This window comes from Gouania willdenowi, unplaced genomic scaffold, assembly GCF_900634775.1.
Source record: "Gouania willdenowi unplaced genomic scaffold, fGouWil2.1 scaffold_119_arrow_ctg1, whole genome shotgun sequence".
Taxonomy (NCBI): Eukaryota; Metazoa; Chordata; class Actinopteri; order Blenniiformes; family Gobiesocidae; genus Gouania; species Gouania willdenowi.
The window spans coordinates 1,064,651-1,087,212 of record NW_021144867.1 but is presented as its reverse complement, the minus strand read 5'-3'; the positions used below and the strand labels follow the sequence as shown (position 1 = coordinate 1,087,212).

At 38.4% G+C, this 22,562-nt stretch overlaps 1 protein-coding gene across 1 annotated transcript; it reads right to left on the bottom strand.

The window, feature by feature from the left end:
• Positions 1-333: 333 nt before the first annotated feature.
• On the bottom strand, positions 334-21,909 carry LOC114458437 (coatomer subunit alpha-like). The gene is made up of 30 exons (XM_028440804.1): positions 21,692-21,909; positions 18,484-18,597; positions 18,326-18,399; positions 18,148-18,228; positions 17,934-18,010; positions 16,916-17,025; positions 13,603-13,712; positions 13,340-13,439; positions 11,178-11,396; positions 10,605-10,755; positions 10,343-10,409; positions 10,154-10,229; positions 9,892-9,974; positions 9,374-9,599; positions 8,556-8,694; positions 8,308-8,470; positions 8,045-8,191; positions 6,948-7,137; positions 6,732-6,827; positions 5,980-6,068; positions 5,624-5,747; positions 4,136-4,225; positions 3,925-4,028; positions 3,670-3,816; positions 3,439-3,579; positions 2,570-2,752; positions 2,114-2,224; positions 1,870-2,031; positions 736-930; positions 334-658 (listed from the first exon to the last, which is right to left on the bottom strand). The coding sequence occupies exons 1-30, from the start codon at positions 21,729-21,731 to the stop codon at positions 599-601; spliced, it is 3,669 nt and encodes a 1,222-aa protein (XP_028296605.1). The 5' UTR covers positions 21,732-21,909; the 3' UTR covers positions 334-598.
• Between the last annotated feature and the right edge of the window lie 653 nt (positions 21,910-22,562).

Below are 22,562 nucleotides of genomic sequence, written 5' to 3'. Positions count from 1 at the left end.
CATTATCTTCTATTGTGAGGGGTAATATGTATGAGGTGCTGATTGTAAAGTTCTTCATGTTAAAATAAACAGCAAAACTTTGTGCAACGGTTAGTGTCAATGAGCTTAGGTACTTCTGGTGAATTTGCATATTAGCTAAATATTTAGTTTAATCTGACAATTAGATTCAACATTTACCATTTAGATTTAACATTGACACTTTACCAAGAATTTTTTTTTTACAAAAATTCCTGTAAATCTGGTCAAAAGTGAAGTCAGAAAAACATCTTAGTCTTCTTTATCCTTCTCTACATTCCATACATTTAACAGATAAAAAAACATACTTAAGAAACATTAGTTTCAACAGATTTTATTCCCCTAAACCACAGAATAGTTTACAGATATTTATGTCATTTAGATCAGATTAAAGAAATGTAAAGGTGCAGAACGTACAGGAGAAAGCTTTAGGATAGGTAATGCACAGAAGGGTAATGTAAGTGAAGTGTAATTTCTTCATCATTGTGAGCAAACATCTATATATTTAAACTTTTATTCCTCACCATCAAAGCCCTCTTATATCTAGTCAATAAATGTCAAAGGGCAACATTTTCTTCTCATCTCAACGGAACTGTAGTGGACTCACACGCAGGCCGATCACATCCTTACCGATCTCTGTCACCTGAAGGGAGATGAAACCACACGTCACAGAAAGAAAAACTCAGTAATAAGTCATCCCTTAGAGTGGGTGGAGCCTACCTGTGTGACTCTGCAGACTTGGCCCTTGTAAGGTGGGCAGTAGCAGGCTCCAGACAGAGGGCACTTCTCAACGGGACGTCCACGATAAAGCGGAACAAAAGAGGCGGCGCATAAGTCGAATGGATTGTGTGGGTCATAGTTTAGTTGGTGGGCGTCGGTCAAGGTCTTCTCACAGGCTGCTAAGATCTTGCGTGTCTGGATGTTAACGAGACATTTGAAATAGGACAGGTAAAGTGACACAAAACGTTTCATTCATTGCACTGATGGAGATGTTTTTTTATTTATCTTTTAATCAGATAAATCTATAGTGTTGTAGGCCAATAAATCAAAGATCTGGCAGATGTTTATTTTGGGGCCTACACAAAGGGCCTGTACTATGAAGTTGGATACGTAAATCTGTGATATCTCCCCATTAGCAGGCTTCACCTAACCAAACATTCTCTGTCAGAGAACACCTGCACTACGAAGCAGGATATCAACACGTTCACTTCACCCAGGTGATTCCAGTCTGGCTACGTTCACGTTCACATGAAAGAGGTGGAGATTGCAGTGACTGCAACTTATGTCACAATTGAGGAATAATTCTCTGAAAATATGAAAACCAAAAACAACAACGTTGCTGCAGCAAAAGGAAGGAAGGAATGCCTTAAAGTGAAACTGATTCGTGTCACTTTATTCAAGTATAGACCTTGTCTGTGGCTCTGATGTTACGTTCATACAGCTCAGTCTGCATCATAAGCTGGACTATATTTATATTTTTTTACAGCCTGTATTATCTGACAGGACTGGGGATCTCAGCGTCACCACGGAATGAATGAATGAATGAATAAATTTATGGGTCTGAAAGTGGCTGATGCACGTAGGTTTTATCAGCTGACTAATGTAAGTCAGTCCATCAGATGAAAATCTCTGTTTCCTATAGGATGTCATAAGTAAATAAAAGGATTGTATCAATGTCTAAAACAATGATCCTGCTTTTATTGGGCAGGTCGTTTTCTAAGAACTGATTGGTCAGGAGGCGGGACTAAATGCTGGCTTGAATCTTATCCAGGATTATTATTATCACTGGACTACAGATTTATCTGATAATAAAATTATTGTCTTCCAGCAGCTTTAAACAGTAGCCCCACAAACCTGCTGTGCAACATCTGGTTTAGGTCCCAGCTCGAGGAGGCGACGTGCGAAGCTAGCGGCCGTCTTAAAATTGCCCAGTTTGAAGAAGAGGTTCAGAGCCGTGCGCAGAACCAGCATCATGTGGACCGGCTGCAGGTTACAGTGGGTGAAATACGCAGCCATCTACAAAAGAAACACAAAGATAGAAGATGGTGGAATTTACTCCATTTACAACATTTGTAGGTTGTAAAGTGTCACACTTTACCTCACAAAGCCTCTTCTGCTGCTCCAACGTGTCTTTAGGCAACTTCTTCCTCTCAGTCTCCATCGTCAGACCCACGATGTATTCTCGACAGATAGTGATCAGCTGCTGGGCCTGAAAAAAAAAAAAACAATATTTATCACAACAACCATCACGATAGATACATGAGTATGGAAGAGTATTGCATTCACTTAAGGAGAAAAAAAAATCTGTTTTTTGCTGAATTATTAATTTTTTTGGTCCGTTTTTCAGGCAATTTCGAGGACTTTGCGGTTGATTAGAATGAAAGCCTACTCAGATCTGTGGGACATAGCAACGTTTCTTATTTATCTATTATTTCTTAATTAATCTGAAAAACAGAGAGAAATAGCCCAAGAAACAAACCAAGTGAATGTAATACACTTTCGTACTTTAAAAATAAACCTGATCACACACTAAACAGCTTTTTATTTTCCTTACCTCTGCAATCTCTTGCTTGTTATCCACCACCAGAAGAGGAACCGACAGCAAAATGGTTCGGAAACGCTCAACGGCTTCTTCAAAGCGCCCTGCGGTGGTCAGCTGGTAGCACTGCTGCAGGCGGGAGATGAGGTCGGAGAGGCGTAGGCCCACAGCAGGCAGACCCTGCTTAGCTCCACAGTCCTAATAAAAAGCAACAAAAAAGGAAATGTGTATCTGAAGTAACACTTAAAAGAGAAGTTATTACATTTATTTATTGTTGGTGTGGGATAACAGGGACCAAACATCATCAAATTTAATTTGCCAATAAGTCGATCACCAGACATGAGGGAGATTAGTGGTTAATACAGCGGTTCCCAACCTTTTTCTTGCTGTGACCCCATTTTTATATCACAAATTGTTGGTGACCCCAGTGACTTTCTTTCTCTAAAATGAGTTTGTTATACTGTGATACAAATACAAAGTGATAATAGGCAACAGCTCAGATATTTTCATTCTGCTTTTGATTTGAACTAGATTTATATTTGAGAAAGTGAAAGTCCTTCCACTGTGTGACCTTTTTGTGGTAACGGAGTGGAATGGACAACTCAACGGTTCCTGCCCTTCACTGCCTTTTTATCTTTTCAAAAAGTTGTTCTTGGGTTTCCATGGATACGGTTGATCACAAAGTGGAAAGGAAAAGGAAAAGTGCTGAAAATCATCAGCGTTGAAAGCTTGGATGTTTTTTGCTTTATAAAGCAATGCACACTTGTTATTTCAGTAGGTAAAAGTATCTGGCCCAGACATTTTTTCCCCCCAAATGTGTCCCTGATGAAAAATTTGCCCATATAAACATTTATTAGCAGGAAATCTGACTTGTTCTTGCGTACCTTCCAGTTCCTCTGAGGATGGCCGCGCAGACAGGGCAGTGAGGGGAGTCCCAGGTAACAGGTGCTGCCTCTGGACAGGGTTTGCATGAACAGAGACTTGTAGGGGCTGAAGTTCACCACCCCGACCTGGTCGTGAAGAAGCTGTAAACAAAATCAATTAAGAAATGTTTTAATAAAAAGTTACGTTAAAAAAAACCCAAGTATAGAATATATAAAACATTATGAACTGACTCTCATGGCTGTTTCAAAGGAGCCGGCCAGAATGTGGTCCACTGGCAGCTGGGAGTTGTTGCACCACATCTGGGTGGGACTCATGCCTTTGGTGGGTGGAACGAAGAAGCCGTCCTCTGCTCCTCCACCTGCACCACCTGGAACATCCTGTTAATAGAAAAATACTTTACGCCACTACCACAGGACAACACCAACTATATTTTTTTGGGTACATAAAGTTTTTTCCCAAAAGTGTGTCAACAAATGTGCTCCTACCAACTCTGGAGGAAGGTCCAGGTCTTCTTCCACTTCCCATCCTCCTCTTTCTTCTTTACCTAAACCATCATCTCCCAATCCCTCCCGGGCATCCATAAAGCCATCTGAGCAAAAAGATTATTATAAATAATATGATCAATAAAAGACCTGATCCCCACAAGAGAAATACAATTTAAAAACAAAAAAATAAACACATATTTAGAGAATTCACCTTCATCCAGCTGGAGTTCAGCATCATCTCCCCATCCCTCTCCTCCTGCAGCATCCATATCCACATCAGCAGCCATCTGACTGGCTTTCCCTACAACAGATTTATTACAAGGATGAAATCAAATGGAACAAGTGAAATGTTTTGTGTCTTGGAACAGAGTCAAAAATATAATCTTGCAAAATCCAAAAAGAAATAAAGAAATTTGACCGGCGTTCCTTATATGATATTAGATTAGATTTTAATTTAACCAATAAACGAGTATGAACACTAACTGTGTGTTCACACCCAACGCGACTGTAGCGTCTGCAGTCACTTCAATCACTCGTGATGAGTCGCTTGAACATCGTGGCGCTTTTTGGTCACTCCCTCACTTCATCGCTCCAGTGACGTGATGACCAGGGAACAGTGTGCGTGTGGCTGTAGAGCCGGTGACAGGGGAGAGAGAGGGTTGATCACTTCTTCTCTGGCCGTACGTTTACAGCACTTATCAGAGACAGCTCTGCTTTTACAGCTTAAATGATCAACCTACGGAGTTACTAAAGGATGAGTTCATCCAGAATGTAGCCTTATTCAAGGAGTTAACCAACTTCATTTTGCCCCAGTAAGTTGAGGAAGCGTACAGCCCTCCGCTGTAGCCGTGTCACTGTAGTGGGAGGGAGGGGCTGCTGCCTTGGCTCTACAGACAGTGAAGGACGGGGGAGTTGTCGCTTGAAGTTGCTTAAAAATTTCAAATTTTTTTCAACTTTGAGCGACTAGGTAGCACAGGACCTAGTTGCCAGAATCGCACAAGTCAGGTCGCTTGAGATGGCGTCATTTACATTGATTTTTGAATGTAATCTAGTCGCTTCAGTCGCGTTCGGTGTAAACGCACAGCATGGCAGTGTTTGAAATGTCATTCTAATGTACTACTCATACTAAGTTATAATATATTGAGACATTTTTGAAGTATGCACGGTGGGCACACTAGTCATACTCAACCATCTCATGATGCATTGCGAGTGGAACATACAATAGTCCTGGGACCGACTTCAAACTAAAAGTCAAACGTCCCGTTTTCAAAACAAAAGCATCTCTTCTTAGTTTTTTTATAACACTTCTGTAAATTGGGCTCTTGTTTTGAACTTAACTGGAAGTTTTGTCAGTAGCAAAATGGAGGGTCTCTGAAAATCTCCAAAATGTTGGAATCAAATGTGTTTCCGTAAGTTTAATGGCCACATGTTGATATTCTACTTGGTCACTTTCATGCTTAAAATGTTTTCAGAACTTTCAAAGGTGGAGAATCAACAGAGATATTTAGCCTCAGTGTGATTCAGGTTTTTGTCGTATGTTTGAAATGCATCTTGGGAAACTTGGAAGTATACTTCAGTGGGAATGCTCATCACCCTAATCATACTTAAAGTATATAGTAGACAGTATATACCAATTGAGTTTGTAATGTATAGTACGTTAGTGTAATATTTTACACACAGCCTAAGTCTACAAACTCACCCTTTGAAGCAATGGCTCCTTCAAAGAAGCCTTTAGACACAGTGAGCAGAGGCCAGTTGGTGTCCAGAGGGTTGATGGGTGGAGGGGGCTGCAGTAGCTGAGCATTGGGGTCCACCTCTGGCACCTAAGGGACACAATATCAAGTTATTAAGCATCCCAGAGTGAGTAGTTAGTTCTCCCTTTCCAGCCGTCGTCTGGCTGTACCCCTGGTCCCAAAAAAATAGACACAAAGACACATAATTCTGAGGGGAGGAGGAAATGCTTACAATTTTACTGTTGCTGCTGTTAAATGATCATGTAACAACTGACATTATTGACATCAACATCGTGGACTGCAATTGTTTTGGTGAACACACCGTTTCTTTTTCTGGGTCAAAAGTCTCTTTCAGAGCCTCAGCCTCCTCATCCAGCCCATGTGTGGCCGCCGTCAGGTAAGCCAGTGACTCTACAAACACACACACACACACCCAGCTCAAGTATGTTTACCATTAACAATTAGCAAATCACGTGTAAGCTGTAGGAAAGGCTGAAGCAAATTATTTTCCAACGATATTTAAATTTTGTAACTGTTTACATGACATCACCTAGACCAGGGGTTCTCAACCTTGGGGCCAGGACTCCATTTGCGGTCACAAGACACTGGGTGGGGGTTGCTAGATTCCTTCAAGAAACTAGGAATATTTTCTGAACAATTTGAGCCCATTTTTACCCTTTTTCTGCAACTACCATGCCATATTTTAACCTATTTTCATTACTTTTTCTCACCATATTTTGCTTTGACCTTACTCCCATTTCTGCCACTTCTACATCAAATTTGAACACCTTTTCTGCACATTTTTTCCACCTAATGTCACATATGTTGACCAATTATCTTCAATTGAACAACATTCCCAATGTGCCAGCTTAAACTAATTGTTCCTACCACTGTTCTTCAATGTTCATGTCTGTGTTCAACCACCTTCGGGTACAGTGGGAGGTCCCCGGTCTCTGGAACCTTTATTTTGGGGGTTGCGGGCTGAAAAGGTTGAGAACCACTGGCCTAGATGACTGGCAGCTTTAAAATAAGGCTGGACACCAAGACAAAAATGTTTAAAATGAACAAACTCACTCTGTCCACAGTTCTTCAAGATCCGAACCATCTCGCTGACATCGCCCAGGTAAAGCGCCGCCTGGTAGTGACCACTCATGTCCTTCCTGATCTCAGCTAGAGTAAAGAGCACATAAAATATGAACTGAATTCTAAAAAAAAACAAAATATGCTCCATGATCCAGTCTTTGACTTTTTAAAGTCACAAACCCTTGTAAAATCATCTTCATCACTTACCAATCTTCATCATCTTGCGGAGCTTGGCCAAGTTGCCGGTGAGGAGGTAGAGGAACGTTAGCTTGTCAAAGTTCTTGGTTCTCTGGTAGCACATTTCCACCACCTGGTGGTAGCCCTGGAGCAGCGCGGCCTCACCAAGGCGCTCCCAGCAGCTGCGCTCGTCCAAAGCTTTGGCTGCCTCCAGTGCAACCTGTGAGCAGAGACACAAACACTAAGGTTATCTTTAACCCTTAGGGGACGAACCTTTCCCTTTTGTGCATCGTTCTGCATAAACGGGTGTAAAATAAAAACTAGAGCAACTTGAATGCTCATTCTTTTTGCTACAAAAAGCTAAGACGTTTAACTCCATCTTACGTTAAAAAATGACACTAGTTACGCCATCACTTAAACACTACAAGCAGTGGAAAAACCATTACGTGCAGCGCCAATTCAACTTTGCCTGCTTCAACAAACAAATTCATAACTAATCATATAGTTAAAATGATATAATTAAGAACATTTTTGTTCAGGTTTCTATATTCAGTGTTTTTTTGGTCTTGCAGTAGGGAAAAAAGTAGAATAGTGAATGTGCCAAAAATAAGAATGAAATATGGTGAAAAGAGGTTAAAAGAGACAATAATGGGTCAACATATGTGACATTAGGTGTAAAGGTGGGGAAAGGGTTTATAAGTGCCAAATATGTCTTAAAAGTGGAAAAAATGTGCAGAAAAGACATGATGGAAATTTGATCGAGAAGTAGCAAAAAATTAGAATAATGTAACAAAAGGAGTAAAAATATGGCAATAAAAGTGATGAAAATAGGCTGAAATGTGGCAAGTTTGGTATAGTTGCAGAAAAGTGGTAAAAATAAGCAAAAATGGGCTCAAAATATTCAGAAATTATTCCTAGTTTCTTGAAGGCATCTGGTGACCCCCTCCCAGTGTTTGAGTTTGACAACCCCTGACCTAAACAACTAGATTAGCATGATTGGAGGACCATTTCAACCTCTTCATCTTCAATGTTTTTTTCTGTCACTCTTTCACGTTACATCAAACATCATCTCCTGTCATCTTCTCATTCACTGAACCTTTCACTCCACCGGAGGGTTAAATACTCACCTCGATGTTTCCACATTCCAGAGCCAAACTGAAGCGGGTCTTCTCATCTTTGACAAAGTGCAGAGCCACCTCAGGGTAGCCTTTCTTCTGCAGGTAGGCAATGATGGACTGACCCACCAGCTTGGCGTTTCTCACCATGTGGAGTACCTGCAAAGAAAAACAGGAATAAGAACCTAGTGCTTCAAAGCCAAAGTGGAAGATATTTAAAGGAGTAAAAAAATAAAAATAAAAAAGGAGTGAAGCCAATTCGGAATTTGACCAACCTCATCATATTTGCGATTAACCAGGGCCAGTTTGAAACGGTATTCTGTTGGATCGATGGTGAGCACGCGGGGTCTGCAGTCCCTGTCCAGGCAGTAGACGTTGTTTCCCCTCACGCGAGTCACATAAATGGGCAGGTCCAGAGTCCTGATGATGCCATGATCTCTGCAAAGAACACATTGGAAAGCAGCATTATTAGACTTCTGCCTAAACCACTGGAGCAGTTTCCCTCCTCTGCTGCTGCACGTACCCAGAGATGAGGGCGTATTTGATGTGGTTGGACGTGGTGTAGATAAAAACACCGCTTTCATCCCAGGCTCCACTCTTCACCCGGATGTTCTCGTGAATGTTGCACAGACTCTCCAGCTTACGGTTGCAGATCATAATGGCTGGAAATCATAATAATAATAAAGTGAAGAACATTTTATTTGTTCATCTGCAAGAGACAATTACAGTTTACTGGCTACGTTTACATGGGAGCTTTAATTCCCCTTTAATTCTCTTTAGAAAGACAAAAAATGACATTGTGAACACCTAATTTGGAAAATGGCGATTCCAAATTAAACTTAAATCTGAAGTATGTGGCTGGTTTATTGTGATTTTAATACCAAATGGAATAATTCTTTGATCGTATACTTCCATTCTGCTTTAAATGTATTCCGGTTGTTCTGCGCATACTCGTCCTGTCGCGATGACGCACTGGTATTATTAAATAAGAGACATTGCCATATATGAAAAGAGTGGATGACCGGAAGTATAAACATGTGGAAATTGTGAAAAGTGAAAATAGTACTTATGTGGTTTTCTACACTGTAACCAAAAAGAAAAGTGTAATGTTTTGTGTTTTTTTTTTTGCAGAGACGTGAATATGTCACATTTAGAATAATTTAATTCTGAACAATTAATTCCAAAATAAAAAAACATCATGTAACCATGGCCACTGTGGCTAACAGTTTCCCACAATTATATTGCCTGGTAATGAGTGCGAAGCCTTCAGTAATTTATTTATCAGGTTAGTAAAATAATCAGTCCTAAAAACACGTCAGAATAAAAACTGTTTCCTCTCACCATGTTTAGCCAGCAGAGCCACGTGGCTGGTGTCCGCACTCCAGACCACATACTTGACCTTGGCGATCTTAACGGTGGCCAGTGAGCGTTTCTGCTGGACGTCAAACAGCGTGACACCGTCAGCATCGCGCAGCAACAAGGAGCCGGTTCCAGCGTAGAAGATTTCCTCACAGCTCTGCACCGGCACCTTCTTCACTATTTCGTTCTTCAGGTTTTTGATGAGAAGCTTCAAAAAAGACAAAAAAGTATTTTTTTTAGCAATTAAAAAACGTAAATTCTGACTTTTAACTCAGAATTTTAAGAAAAAATTCAGAATTCTGAGAAATTCTGATTTTGAATTCAAAATTCTGACTTTTCTTAGAAGTGTAATTTTAAACTAAAAATTCTGACTTTTTCCCAGAATTCCGATTTTTTTCTCTCAGAACATCAATCATAATAAAAAAATATTGGACCGTATTTTTATTTTATTTATTTTTTTCCAGTGGTCCTAATCATCTTCCTTATAAAAAGACACTTACTGAATGCATGCGGTCCAGGACAGCAAACCGGTTCCTGGCCACCCAGACTGTAGTCAGGCCTGAGGATCTTTTCCCTTCAGGTGCTGGGGAAACAAACCTTATGTACTAAGTTCGTGATAAAACAGTGACATTCAAATGCTAGTATTTAAAAAATAACAAATTCAAACAAAAAAAATTCACAAATGTACAAAAGTAGTTTAAGAGCAAAACAATACATTTTCAATGGAAAAAAGAAAGAAAAGTAAAAATGAATTTTCCATACCATCGGGGTTCTGGGAGTCACTTTCTTTGGGGATGGAGTACAAGTCATATGTGCTGTTCTCCAAGTTTGTCGCTCTCTGTTAGAGACATCGAGTATTTTGATAAAGTAATGAAACCCAGCAGTTTTATGCCAATATAACCATTGACAGTGTGTGTGTATCTTTGTGTGACCAGAGTGAGAAACACTCACATTGCAGAGCAACACAGCATTCTCAGCTGGGTTGTAAGACATGCTGAACACTGGGAACTTTGAACCACTGGAAATAGAAGAAAATCAAAAAACTATTTATAGTTTAATTCCTTTTCAGAAACAAAATGACTTTACATTGTGAAGAGTATGCAATTATGTAAATCAATCATAAATAATTGTTAAAATTCTGAGTCTTTTGCGTTATATTTTTTAACAGAACTATAAAAGCATCTTTCAAGCTGAAAACGCAGACATCACATACCTGCGCAGCTGCATGATAGCAGTGTCCTTGCTGCTGATGAAGTCAAGCTGTCTAAGGTAGCGATCTTTCACGTAATAAAGCATGTTGCCGTGCACGGCGTATGCAGGACGCTCACGCTCCAGCTTGAACACGATCATGCCGCTGTCGTGACCTGAAAGATAAAACAACTAAATACTTCGACACAGCATTTTAATGTTTTTAAGACAATTCATAACACGAACTCAAATATATTCTCTCAGTGGGATCTACATTCATGGACAAAAATATTGACAGACCTGGAATTTTTCCAGAAATTACAGCATTTCTCCCAGAAATAGATACAATTACAAATGTTTTTGGTTTACACATGTTTATTTCCTTTGTGCAATGAAAAAAACACAAAAAAATGTATCTTCTGCTTTTCTGTGTTTCTTCAATGCACATAAAGGAAATAAACACGTGTATACCAAAAACATTTGTAGTTGCAACAATTTCTGGGAGAAATGCTGTATTATCTGGAAAAATTCCAAGGGTGCAAATACTTTCATCCATAACTGTACTTTCCTTTCAAAGCTAACCGTTAGCATTGCCTACCAGCAGCAAACAGGTTGAGATTGGGATGAGCCCCTAGAACCCAGAACCGATCGTGATCCCGTCTGAAGGTCTGCACCCCGGTCCTCTTGGACATGTCCCACACCCTGATGCTCTTGTCCTCAGAGTTGGACAGAATGAGTTCCTGACGAGGGTGGAACACGGCACATGACACGTTGTTGTAGTGACCGCGGCACGTGTCCAGCTCCCAAGCTTTAGAGTCTGAGTGGGACATGAACAAGAATGTAAGATAAGTTCATTATCAAAGAGTGCAAATAATGTTGAAGGCAAAAAAAATAAAAATAATTTATTAGCAGCACATATTCAAAACATGTTTTTACAAAAAGAGGGACTTTATAATTTAAGAGGGCGATGAACATGGAACAGTCTAGATGTTAACTCAGGAATTGTTCATGCATGAAACATTTAAAAAATATATAAAGAAATTATTTTCTGTTTCGTTCCGGGGGTTGAGGTCGGTATCGGCCACTTGGTAGGTCTGTCCTGCTATCTGCGGGCTGGCGGGTGGGTGGGTTCTGCGCCTTTGGCTGGGGGCTGCTGCTCCGCATCGGTTGTGTGCCACTGGGGTCCCTCTCTCCTGTGGTGGCGGCCGCCGGTCGCTCTTGCGCCGGGGGGGCATTGCCCCGTGGCCTGCGCTGTCCGGTGGGGGGCGGGACCTGGGCAGCTGTCTTTTTGCCGTCTGGGGCTGCGCGGTCTTGCTGGGTTGTGGCCTGTTCCTGGGCTGGGGGGTGGGGGGGTGCTCCCCACGGAGGTCTGGCCCGGGGGCTCGCCCTTGGGGGCTGCTTGGGGCTTCCTCGGATGTGTGTATGGGGGGCGGTGGCTGCCTCTCGGCCTGGGATCTTGGGGGCATCTGGGGGATTGCCTGGGGCTCCCTGGCCACTGCTCTTTCTGCTGGCCTGGCTGCATCTGCGGGCCCAGGGCAGTTCCTGGGATTGCAGTAGCGGTTTTTTTTCTTTTTGGTATACGATGCACTGGCACGCCTTGGGATGTGGGATAAAACTCATACTGGGCTTAACCTTAGACACGTTAATCCCAAATACCTGCTTTAGGTACTACCATTCACTCATTCCCCCTGTTCACAGCCACTACCATTATAGCTAAGCTTCACACTTGTCACCATACTGGCTGGATTACACAACATAATAAGCACAATATATTCTATAACCTCACATCTCACCCTCACTGCAAAACAGTCTATTCTTCCCCACCTTTTCTATATCCCGCCTTGAGTCTCTTCTCCCTGCTCCCTTTCCCCCTCCCCCTCCACTTAGGTGTAACACTGCTCTCCCTTTTTATATCCTCCCTATAATAAAAGATTTCTTACCCTTCCTTAGGGAGGGCTGGTGATGGTCACAATTAAGCAATAAAATAAATCAATGTATTTTATTGCAATAACAAAATATGCATTGCTGTCTCATAATGATTGCACTTCCTGTGGTGTTGACCTTTGACAGCATGTGCAGACAAAGAAAAAAAAAAAAAGAAATTATTTTCAAAAGATATAGTGAGGACAATTCTTAGCAGTAAATTTCTATTTTGTTTACCTTATATATTTATGGTGATGTTTGTTTGCTATTAGTAAAATTGTATTTTGATATATGTTGACTGTGAATTTGTCTGTTTTTTTTAATTAAATTTAATTTTCTAAGTGAAATGAATAGTTTAGATTGTTAATTATTATAATGGTAAGTTAGTTAATTAACAAAAAATTTTACATTAAAGTTTCATTTATTCTGACAATGTTTTTTCAGGAAATTTTATCTCCTGACATGTAGTGATTGCTTTGCTGTATTCCTAGATGCCTCTGAGGAAGACTGACAGTTAGCAGTCGAAACATCTCAGGAGATCGAATATCCTGAAAAAAATTGTCTGAATAAGTGAAACCACAACATATTATTAAAAAAAAAAAAAAGAAGACGACAAAATTAATTTGCAGAAAATAACAAAAAAATTATTTATGGATAGGAGGTGGGATTAATTAAGTATGTACTTCATCCCACTACATTTTGGAAATGAAAACTGAATTGCAAAATTGTGTTCTGAATCTTTTTGGGTTAGGGTTATCACGATAACAGAAGTAAGAAGAAAATAAAAACAGCCAAATCTCATATTCACAGCAGTTTATCGTTTCTTTATTTGCTCACCGTTCATTCTCCAGATCTTGACCTGCCTGTCGTCAGCTCCAGACACGATGAGGGGCAGATTGGGATGGAAGGCTGCCCAGTTAACCCCACGATCGTGACCCTGGGTACGGACACACAAGTCTTTAACATCCACTTTGTCTGCTGTGATCAAACCACATATTTCTTAATCATAACACATTGAATTCAATGCATTATTCAAGTACTTGTTGCTCAGATGGTCAAACATTAGAATGACAATTTAAAAACCATCCACTGCTACTTACCTCAAGAACATGCTTTACGACCGCATCTGAAGCTCCAAACAAATCAACACCAGAAATGCCTCGCACTTCTGTCTCTACAGCACCCGGTGACAAGTTCTTCTTCCTCAGACCTAGAACCATCATTCCAAGCCAGCACCGTATGCAGGAAAGGAGCCGTAATTATGTTACACAGCAGACGAGCACAATAAAGGAGACCATGGAAAAGCATTATTGATAAATACTTCATAAAAAAAAAAAAAGCCAATCAATGAGAAAGGAACTTCTGTGAAGAACAAAAAATGTGTCTTAAAACCTTTGAAATGTACTTATTAGAAGATCTATGCCCAACAAAATACATTATTTTGCACCATATTTGTTTTATTAACTTTTAAAGACTGTGATTACTCGCTGACTTCAGCCACCAGAACGTGTCACCGCACTGTTTGAGGAGAGTAAAGATCCCTTAGGAGAGCGCTTCTTCTCTACTTCATTGTCTTCTACCAAACAGCAGAATGGGGACTGTCGCCCCCCTGTGGTCAGATAATTTTTTCATGCCAAAACTGTTTTTATCCCTTATTTATGTTTTTTTTTTTTTTAAACAAGAGGTTTACGTTGACATCTTTAACTTTTCCTGATTATTAAGACCAACCAAAAGCAGCATAAGTTGGCATTTTGACTGAAAAAGCTGCTAAATGATCTAAAAATCAGGCTGAATGTTTCACTCCAACAGAAAACAATAGGGTGTTTACAGGCAGTGGGGCCGTGTGACATCATCAATCACTGGATTTTAAGATGAAGGAACACAGGCTCTAAAACGGTAAAGTAGTTCCATTTTTAAAAGTTAATAAAGCAAATATGGTGCATAATAATGCATTTTATTAGGCATAGATCTTCTAATAAGTACAATTCAATGATTTTAGGGACATTTGTAAAAACATTGGAGGATCCCTTCAGAACTGTTGTACTACTGAACACACACAAGGGGGGGAAACATGAATGCAACCTGTGCTCCCTCATTACCCACCAAAACTTGGGTCTGGAAATAATCAGTCCTGCAGCTGCACTGTTGATTGGGTTAATAAACCATTGAAGAATAGCAGAAGAGAGCAGCAATTACAAAGGACTTTTTTTTTTTAGCAGAGCAGCATTGATCATCTTCCAGAACCAAAACAGAAGTAGGTGGAAAAAAAGAGTGAGAAAGCACAGTTTGCATTTAAAATCCTTGCCCTTTGAATGATTGTAGTGAACGAGGAGTTCAACAGCATAATGAAAGGATGTAAAATGGCACTGGGAACCTATAGTGCAGGCGTGGATGGATCCAGGGAGAGCATGGGATAAGGAGGATGCAGCCAGTGGGTGGACTTGATGGAGGAGGTGGTGGAGGCTTGCGTAAAGACGAGCTCTGATGGGGCGTTGAATGTCAGGAGTGAGAGAATGACTGAGTCACATGCACTGCTCTCTAAACTCAGTCACATGTTAGCACTAAAGCTAACCACAATGTGGTGCAAAGAAAATGGCTTTTTTTGAAATATAAACATTCTATATTTCACGAGGAGTAAAGCCAGTCGTGCAAGTTATTTTAACATCAACACAAAGAAAACATTTTAACTTTAAACAAGTTAGTCATGATGCAATTAAAATTATGGTAAAATTAATACAAGAATAAGAAACTATTAAGAGTGTGAGGGGGTGCAAAGGTAGTTTTCCCTTAAAAATACGATAAATCTATATATAACAGAGGCCTTAAACCAGTGTTTTCAACCTTGGGGTCGTCTGAAGTGTCTAGTACAGGGGTGTTAAACTCATTTTAGTTCAGGGGCCAAATAAGGAGCAGTTTATCTTACGTAAGTGGGCTGCAGGCAGGAAAATTAGTAATTTAATCATTATTGTGCTCCAGTTTGCACTTTCACGTATATATAAATTTGAAAATATGCACGGCAAAATGTGACATATCAGAATATGTGGGTAAATATGTGAATTTTGGGGCCAATTTTTATGTAATTGGGGAAGATTTTGTGCAATAATTTGAAGAAAATTGCAGCATTTTGGAGAAATTTAGTTATTTTAACAATTTGAGAATGAAAATGACTGCCATGTGATATAAGCATACGGGAAAATGTGAGCCCTGCTAATATTGTGGTGTTTCATTGAAAATATTTTGTAGATGACTAACTGAATTAGTTGGTAATTTACACAAGAATTAATAGATTCTCTAATTTTTTTCTGTTATGGGCTGAATTGGAGGGTCTTAAGGGACAGATTTGGCCTCCTGGCCTTGACTTTGATACGTGTGATCCAGTAATTTATAAATAAATGTTTTTTTTTTACAATACTGATTAAAAATATATTTTAAAATCTAAAAAAAATTTTTTTTCAACTTAAAACAAAATTTAAATTTAAACAACTGTATTCTATACTTTCACTTTTTCAAATATAAATTTAGTTTAAATTAAATGTAGTTTAAATAAAATAAATTATTTAAATAAATAAATAAACTATCCGAGTTGGAGCGTCTTGTCACTTTGTGCACTAATCCTGGCTACTCAGTATTTGTTACACATTGTAAAAACATGATCAAAATATAATTATAGAGAAAAAAACGTATTTGGGGTCGCTAGAAATTAGTGATATCAAAATGGGGTCAAGGTCCAAAAAAAGGTTGGGAACCAGTGCCTTAAACCAATCATGCAGCCGTTACATAATAACACCTAAGAGCTAAAAACAACAACACAGATTGACATCACTTTGTGCAGTGGGACAAGCAACAGTTAATAGATTAAAAACAAAAGGTATGACAGGAAAAGCAAACACAGGCCTGTTAATGTTTGGGTTAGTGAAACTATGAAGGAAAAAAAAGGCAAGAAAGTACATCAACAACAAAGATTTCAAGAGCATGCAAACTCTCAGAATCACCTCTCAATATTAAAAACCATGTATTTGTGACATTGATCAAATTACAGGTGTAACCCTCTGATCCTGGAGGCCTATTGTCCTGCATGTTTTTAGATAAATCCCGTCTTTATCACACCTGAGTGCAGTAGACGAATAAAACTAGAAACATCCAAAATCTGCAGAGCATCAGCCCTCCAGGAACTCCAATTGACACCCTTTATAAAAGTGGTTTTGATCAAGGATGTCACTTTATTACAGAGAGGTGTTTCTGAAAACAGCCCACAGAGATTTGTCATCTACAAACTGAAGAAGAAGAAGAAGGCAAAGTAAGGGACAAAAGCACCTGCCTGTGCCTTCTTATTCCTTCCTTCCACTCTTCCCACCTTCACTCATTCCCAAATTCAGCCCACTATGTTCTAATCCACTTTCCCCAAACCCTCACCGGAGATATCCCACACGCGCACGGTCTGATCCAGACTAGCGGAAACAACCAAGTCTTCAGATGGGTGGAACTGGGCACACATCACGTAATGGTTATGGCCGGTCAGCACGCTGTAAGCAAACAAGGAAAGAAGACATTTAAAATAAATTAACTGAAACAATTAAATACATAAGAATGAAAGAAAGTCTGCAACACGGGCGATATGGACCAAAATTCATGTCTCTGTATTTTTACTTAAAAAATAGAGACAATAGAGATCTATGAATATATATATATATATATATATATATATATATATACAGATCTCGATTTTTTAGAAAGACAATTCTAGGTAAAATTTACTGATGCAAAATGCACACAGGCACATTTATTAACAATCAGCTGCACAATATGTGACACTTCTGGCTTTTTCTCCTGTAAGAGACAGCACGTGTGAGTGAGTTCTGTAGTGTGACTGTTCTGAAAAGCAGTTAATGCAGAAACTCTTAAAATAAGTATTTTAATACAAAATAAGCTATAAAATAAATATATCGATAAAGACAATATTGTAATTTTCTATATCATCAAAATAGAAATGTTTATATATCTTGAATCTCGAGATATACAGATATATCTTCTTCAGAGGCGTCTGCTGATCGTTTCGATGTTTCCTTTGAAGTTTCGATGTTTCCTTTGAAGTTTCCTTGACTTCCACGTAATAATTATGATCATTGTTATGCAGAAGTCAAGGAAACATCAAAGGGCGCCTCTGAAGAAGACTGGCAGTTGTCGGAATAAATTAAACCTTAACATATTATTCAAAAAGATTATTGCTGGAATTAAAATAATAACAGTAGTTGACTCAATTAACCCTATTTAGCATGTGTGGTTTTAATTGTGGGAAGTCTAACAGCCAGTAAAGTCATTTAAACAGGGAAAAACGTTGCAATGGAAACAAAACCTAAGCTTGTAAATTATACCGGAATTGAGAGAATTTTTAAATGGAGCTTAAAAAGCATTTTATAACATCTTATCTTACCAGACGCAGGTCCTGGATTGCCAGTTCCAGATGCGGATGGTCTGGTCATCTGAGGCACTCAGGATCCAGGGATACTCCTGCAGACATGGACAAGCTTCTTTTAACTTATTCACTCAAAAACCGCATACATTAGATAAGAAAACGCTAAATCTTTAATATCTAAAGATGAGAAAACAATAATCACAGTTAAGTAAGAAATGGCAGAAGAACTCACATGATGGAAAAAGGTGGTCCTGATGTAGTCCAGATGACCCAGGAGTGTGAAGAGGCAACGTCTGAGCTTGTAATTCCACACCTGGGAAAAGCATCGTTACAAATATTTTAAAAAGATAAATAATTTATATAGTTAGCTGAGATTTCCACCCGTTGATATCATTGTGTAGCCATAACACCTTGATTTTGTAGTCATCTCCTCCAGAGACAAACAGAGGCTGCTGTTTGTGGAAGTCGATTCCTCTAACAGGGCCTGTTGGCGACACCAACAGAACAATATATCATTTAACAATATGTAATATAACTCATTTAACTTTGGAAATAAACACTGTCCTACCATCATGCTCGTCGAATTTATCGATCAGCGTGCACATCCGGTAGTCCCACAGCTGGATAACGCCATTGTGTAAACTAGCGAGAACCCAAGGCCTTTTGGGATGAAAACTCAGCCCTGAAACGTGTTAATGACACAAAAGTCAAACAAGATAATAAACTATTAAAGATGACAAAGCAAACTACTACTGAGATATAAAACCCTAAATAGAGATTCTAAAGTCGGCGTGTTAAATCAGCTTTATCAGACTAATGATGCATTTAAAGTCATTTTAGGGCAAAAAAACAACCTATTTAGAATCTAGAATATATCAGAGAATCTTAAAAAACTTGTTAGTTAATTAGTTATAATTTCTACATTTACAATTACTTCGAAACACAAGTCTTAAAGGGATATTCAAAATGTTCTAATTCAGTAGATTATTCCAACTTTTATCCTCATTTTAACCAACCACTCCGTAAAAATGTTACGAATGCGGTGGCTTACTTGATTTCTTATTTACTACAAAATGGAACACACTTCTTCAGTCATCGAAAAAAATAAGAAACAATTAGATTGTCCAGAACTGAGATCTCTTTATGCCTACTTCTCTTTTTATATGTTATGATGACACTTCTTTACCTAAAGGTTAAAACTTTCGATTAGTTATTGGTCCAATCATGTTACAATCAAGATTAATTAAGTTGGTAGACATTAGTACAAAAATGTTGCTACACATTCCCATAACCTAAATATCCTCCATTATTAGATTTATTTACATTTCTACAGACTAAGATATATGGCAACAGAGATCCTCTGCATTAATGTCCTACCATAAATAATCCCATCAATGTAAAACAGTCATAAATACCACATTGTCTCAGAAGAAAAGATTAGTTGATTATAGGAAAAAACACAATGCAACCAATAGGCCGTATGTCAGTGGTTCCCAAACTGGGGTATGTGTACCCCTAGGGGTACATGAGCACATTAGAGGGGGTACTTGGACAGATTTAACAAATTATCAAAAACTGTTCAGGAAATGTTCCTAGTGCCTTTTAAGGCTCTTTTTTTTTTTTTTTTTAGCAAATTCACCACAAACTACCAGTAATATTGTTCAATAAATTACTATGTTCGCTTGTAATTTATTTAAACAGGATTATTTTATGCTGTACAGGCCATTTTATTACACTTCTGGCAATATGAAACAATATATAGCTATATTTTACAAAGGAGACCCTATTTATTTACGTTTGAAGTAATCATATAAGTTGCATGATATATTATTTTTAAATAATTTACACAGGATAGTCAGGACTGCAGAAAAGATCATTGGTGTTGATCTGCCCTCCATCCAAGACTTATACCTGTCCAGGGTCAGGAAACGGGCAGGTAGCATCACTGCAGACCCCTCCCACCCTGCACACAATCTGTTTAAACTCCTCCCCTCTGGCAGACGCTACAGATCACTGTACGCCAAAACAACCCGCCATAAAAACAGTTTCTTCCCCCAGGCTGTCACTCTGATCAACACTAAACAGTCAAAGAGTGTCAGTCCTGTTTCTGTGAAAAAACCCTGGAACCAAACATAACAACCTTGGATCAATCTGACACTGAGAATGTTCATGTACATACCTTTAATTTAAATGTTCTACTGCACTACTTATCAATGCTCTACTGCACTATTTTCCTTTTATTATTATTATATTTTATTATTATCTTTCTTTTCTATTATTTTCCTTCTTTTATCTTATTTTTTAATTTTTATTTTGTATCTATTTACTTATTTTTTATACTATTATTATTATTATTATTATTATTATTATTATTATTATTATTATCATCTTGTTATTTGCACATTCTAGTCTAACTACTGTTTATATTTATACTTATGTTTATACTTATTATCATCTTTTCTAGTTGATTGTTTATTGTTGAATGTTTTCACTATTGGAGAGAACACAGTTGACCGAGTCAAATTCCTCGTGTGTACAACATACACTTGGCCAATAAAGATGATTCTGATTCTGATTCTTTGCACACATTGTTTTGAATTTGTAGATTAAGACTTAGGAAACCAACGTTTGAGACACATTTAGGGGTTTATGAGAGACAGTACTTATGAAATGAAGAGGGGGTACACATGATTTGACAAACATACAAAGGGGGTACATGGGATAAAAAAAGATTGGAAACAACTGCTGTATGTACATAAATAGAACAAATTTGATAAATATTAGCGGCGTCCCAATCCAATACTGATATCAGATATCAGTTCGATATCAGCCAGAAAACGAATATCGGATTTTATCGGACTGCATCTAAAATGTCCGATATAAGCGCTCCGATAAGTTTTTGTTGTTTTTGTCCCCATCATATATTGACAATTAAAAATAACTGAAGTGAAGTTTAATTGTTGACAATTGTTCTCTGTTTGAGTAACATCACTTGATCAAGCCTTTTCTAACAATCCACACTACAAATCAAGTAGTAAAAGTATGTAGAATTCGTGCTGATATCGCATCGTAACGATATCGGCCAATACTCAAGGCTGCAATATCGGAAGTGAAAAAGTTGTATCGGGACATCATTAATAAATATTAGTGAAATGTCCGACTATTCTATTTTTCACATCTTTTTTAAAACAATCATTTCAATTAACTTTTTAATCCAAACAAATACAAATACACAAACAGTTAAAATATAATGCTCAGTCAACACATCCTAAAACACCTTGTTAATAAAAATAAATCCAATAATTATTTCCCTACACATTTAAATGTCCCTGCTTTTTTTTTAATTTATTTTTTTATAATAAATAAATGAACTCACTTCAGTGACAGCTGAAAAAAAACTCATGCAACATTAGGTTTCTATATTTTTGGAGTCTTTTTTCATTACTAAACGGAAAATTGGCTTAAGTGATGTTAACTACATAATGTAGTTCAACTACTTATCGCTTATATAAACCATAAACTTACTGTGTATTTCGTCTTTCCATTGAATATTAGCGATGGGCCTCTCCCTTATGCTAGCTATAGCACACATTACCTAAATTATAGTTTCCTAATCTAGATGTTCATTAATCTCCAACTCTTTTTTGTGTGATATTTTAGTATGACTATGATATAATAATGTCAGCAAAGTATTAAAAAAAAAAAGCATAACGTCAAAATGTACCGCAGCTCAATAGCCTCCACCATTAGCATTGCTGCTAGCTCCGAATGCTTACCTTTAACACGAGCCGACTTGGTTTCAAATTTTGTTAACATTGCGAATATCTAACGCTAGCATAAACTTGTTCAATGATTCTGTCAACAGTGCACAATCACTAAAACGACTCTAGTGTAGCCGACAGGTTAGCAGAAGATGCTCAATTGCCGAGTTATCTGTGAGTCTCCTTCCTGACACGTAGTCCGATTTGTTTTCCGGTTTGGAACAATAAAGTTTTACATTGAATAGTTGACGCAGAAAGCGCCACGGCAGCAGCACATAGAAAACATAAGATAGAACTGTTCTGCCTATGGACATGTGACACCAATCACCATAGGTGTGTCACCTTTGATATATATATCTATGTGTGTCACTACCGAATCCTTTAAACGCCTGCGCGAAACGCGTCTACATCAGGTCGGCCTATTTTATGGAAGTTCGTGTACTATTTAAAAGATTGAAACCCTGCTATTTAAAAATAATTAAAAATGTCCGAATAGTCCCTCCTAGCTCATTTCCTATCCCCTGTTCTTAAAACCCCTGAAGTGTTTAAGTGGTGGCCATGATAAAAGAGCGTTCAAATTATCTTTAAGATGAGGAAAGGAGACGCGGTAGTGACAGTCTGTACCCTCTAGAAGTACATCTAGGCTAAAATATCTAATATTGCAATTTGTTGGGTTGCCATCTTCATTCCAATCTCAGCATTTAAAAAGGAGACTTATAAATTATAAACACGTTTGTTTTTGTTTTGTTTTCAAATATATTTTAACATTAAACATGATGAGCTTGCAGGTCTGTTCTGTTTATATTTGGATTTGTGTTTTGCACGTAGTACTTTGTTTGGGAACCCTCAGTTTAACGTAAATGTGAGCGAAATCTTGGTTTAATAT

What these genes read in the sequence shown, in the direction of transcription:
- LOC114458437 (XM_028440804.1), bottom strand. Translation starts at nt 21,731, where the DNA reads ATGTTAACAAAATTTGAAACCAAGTCGGCTCGTGTTAAAG. An exon ending in TCGTAAAGCATGTTCTTGAG is followed by an intron (nt 13,440 to 13,602) that starts GTAAGTAGCAGT and finishes GTCCGTACCCAG; the next exon opens with GGTCACGATCGTGGGGTTAA. An exon ending in CCGCAAGATGATGAAGATTG is followed by an intron (nt 6,828 to 6,947) that starts GTAAGTGATGAA and finishes TCTTTACTCTAG; the next exon opens with CTGAGATCAGGAAGGACATG.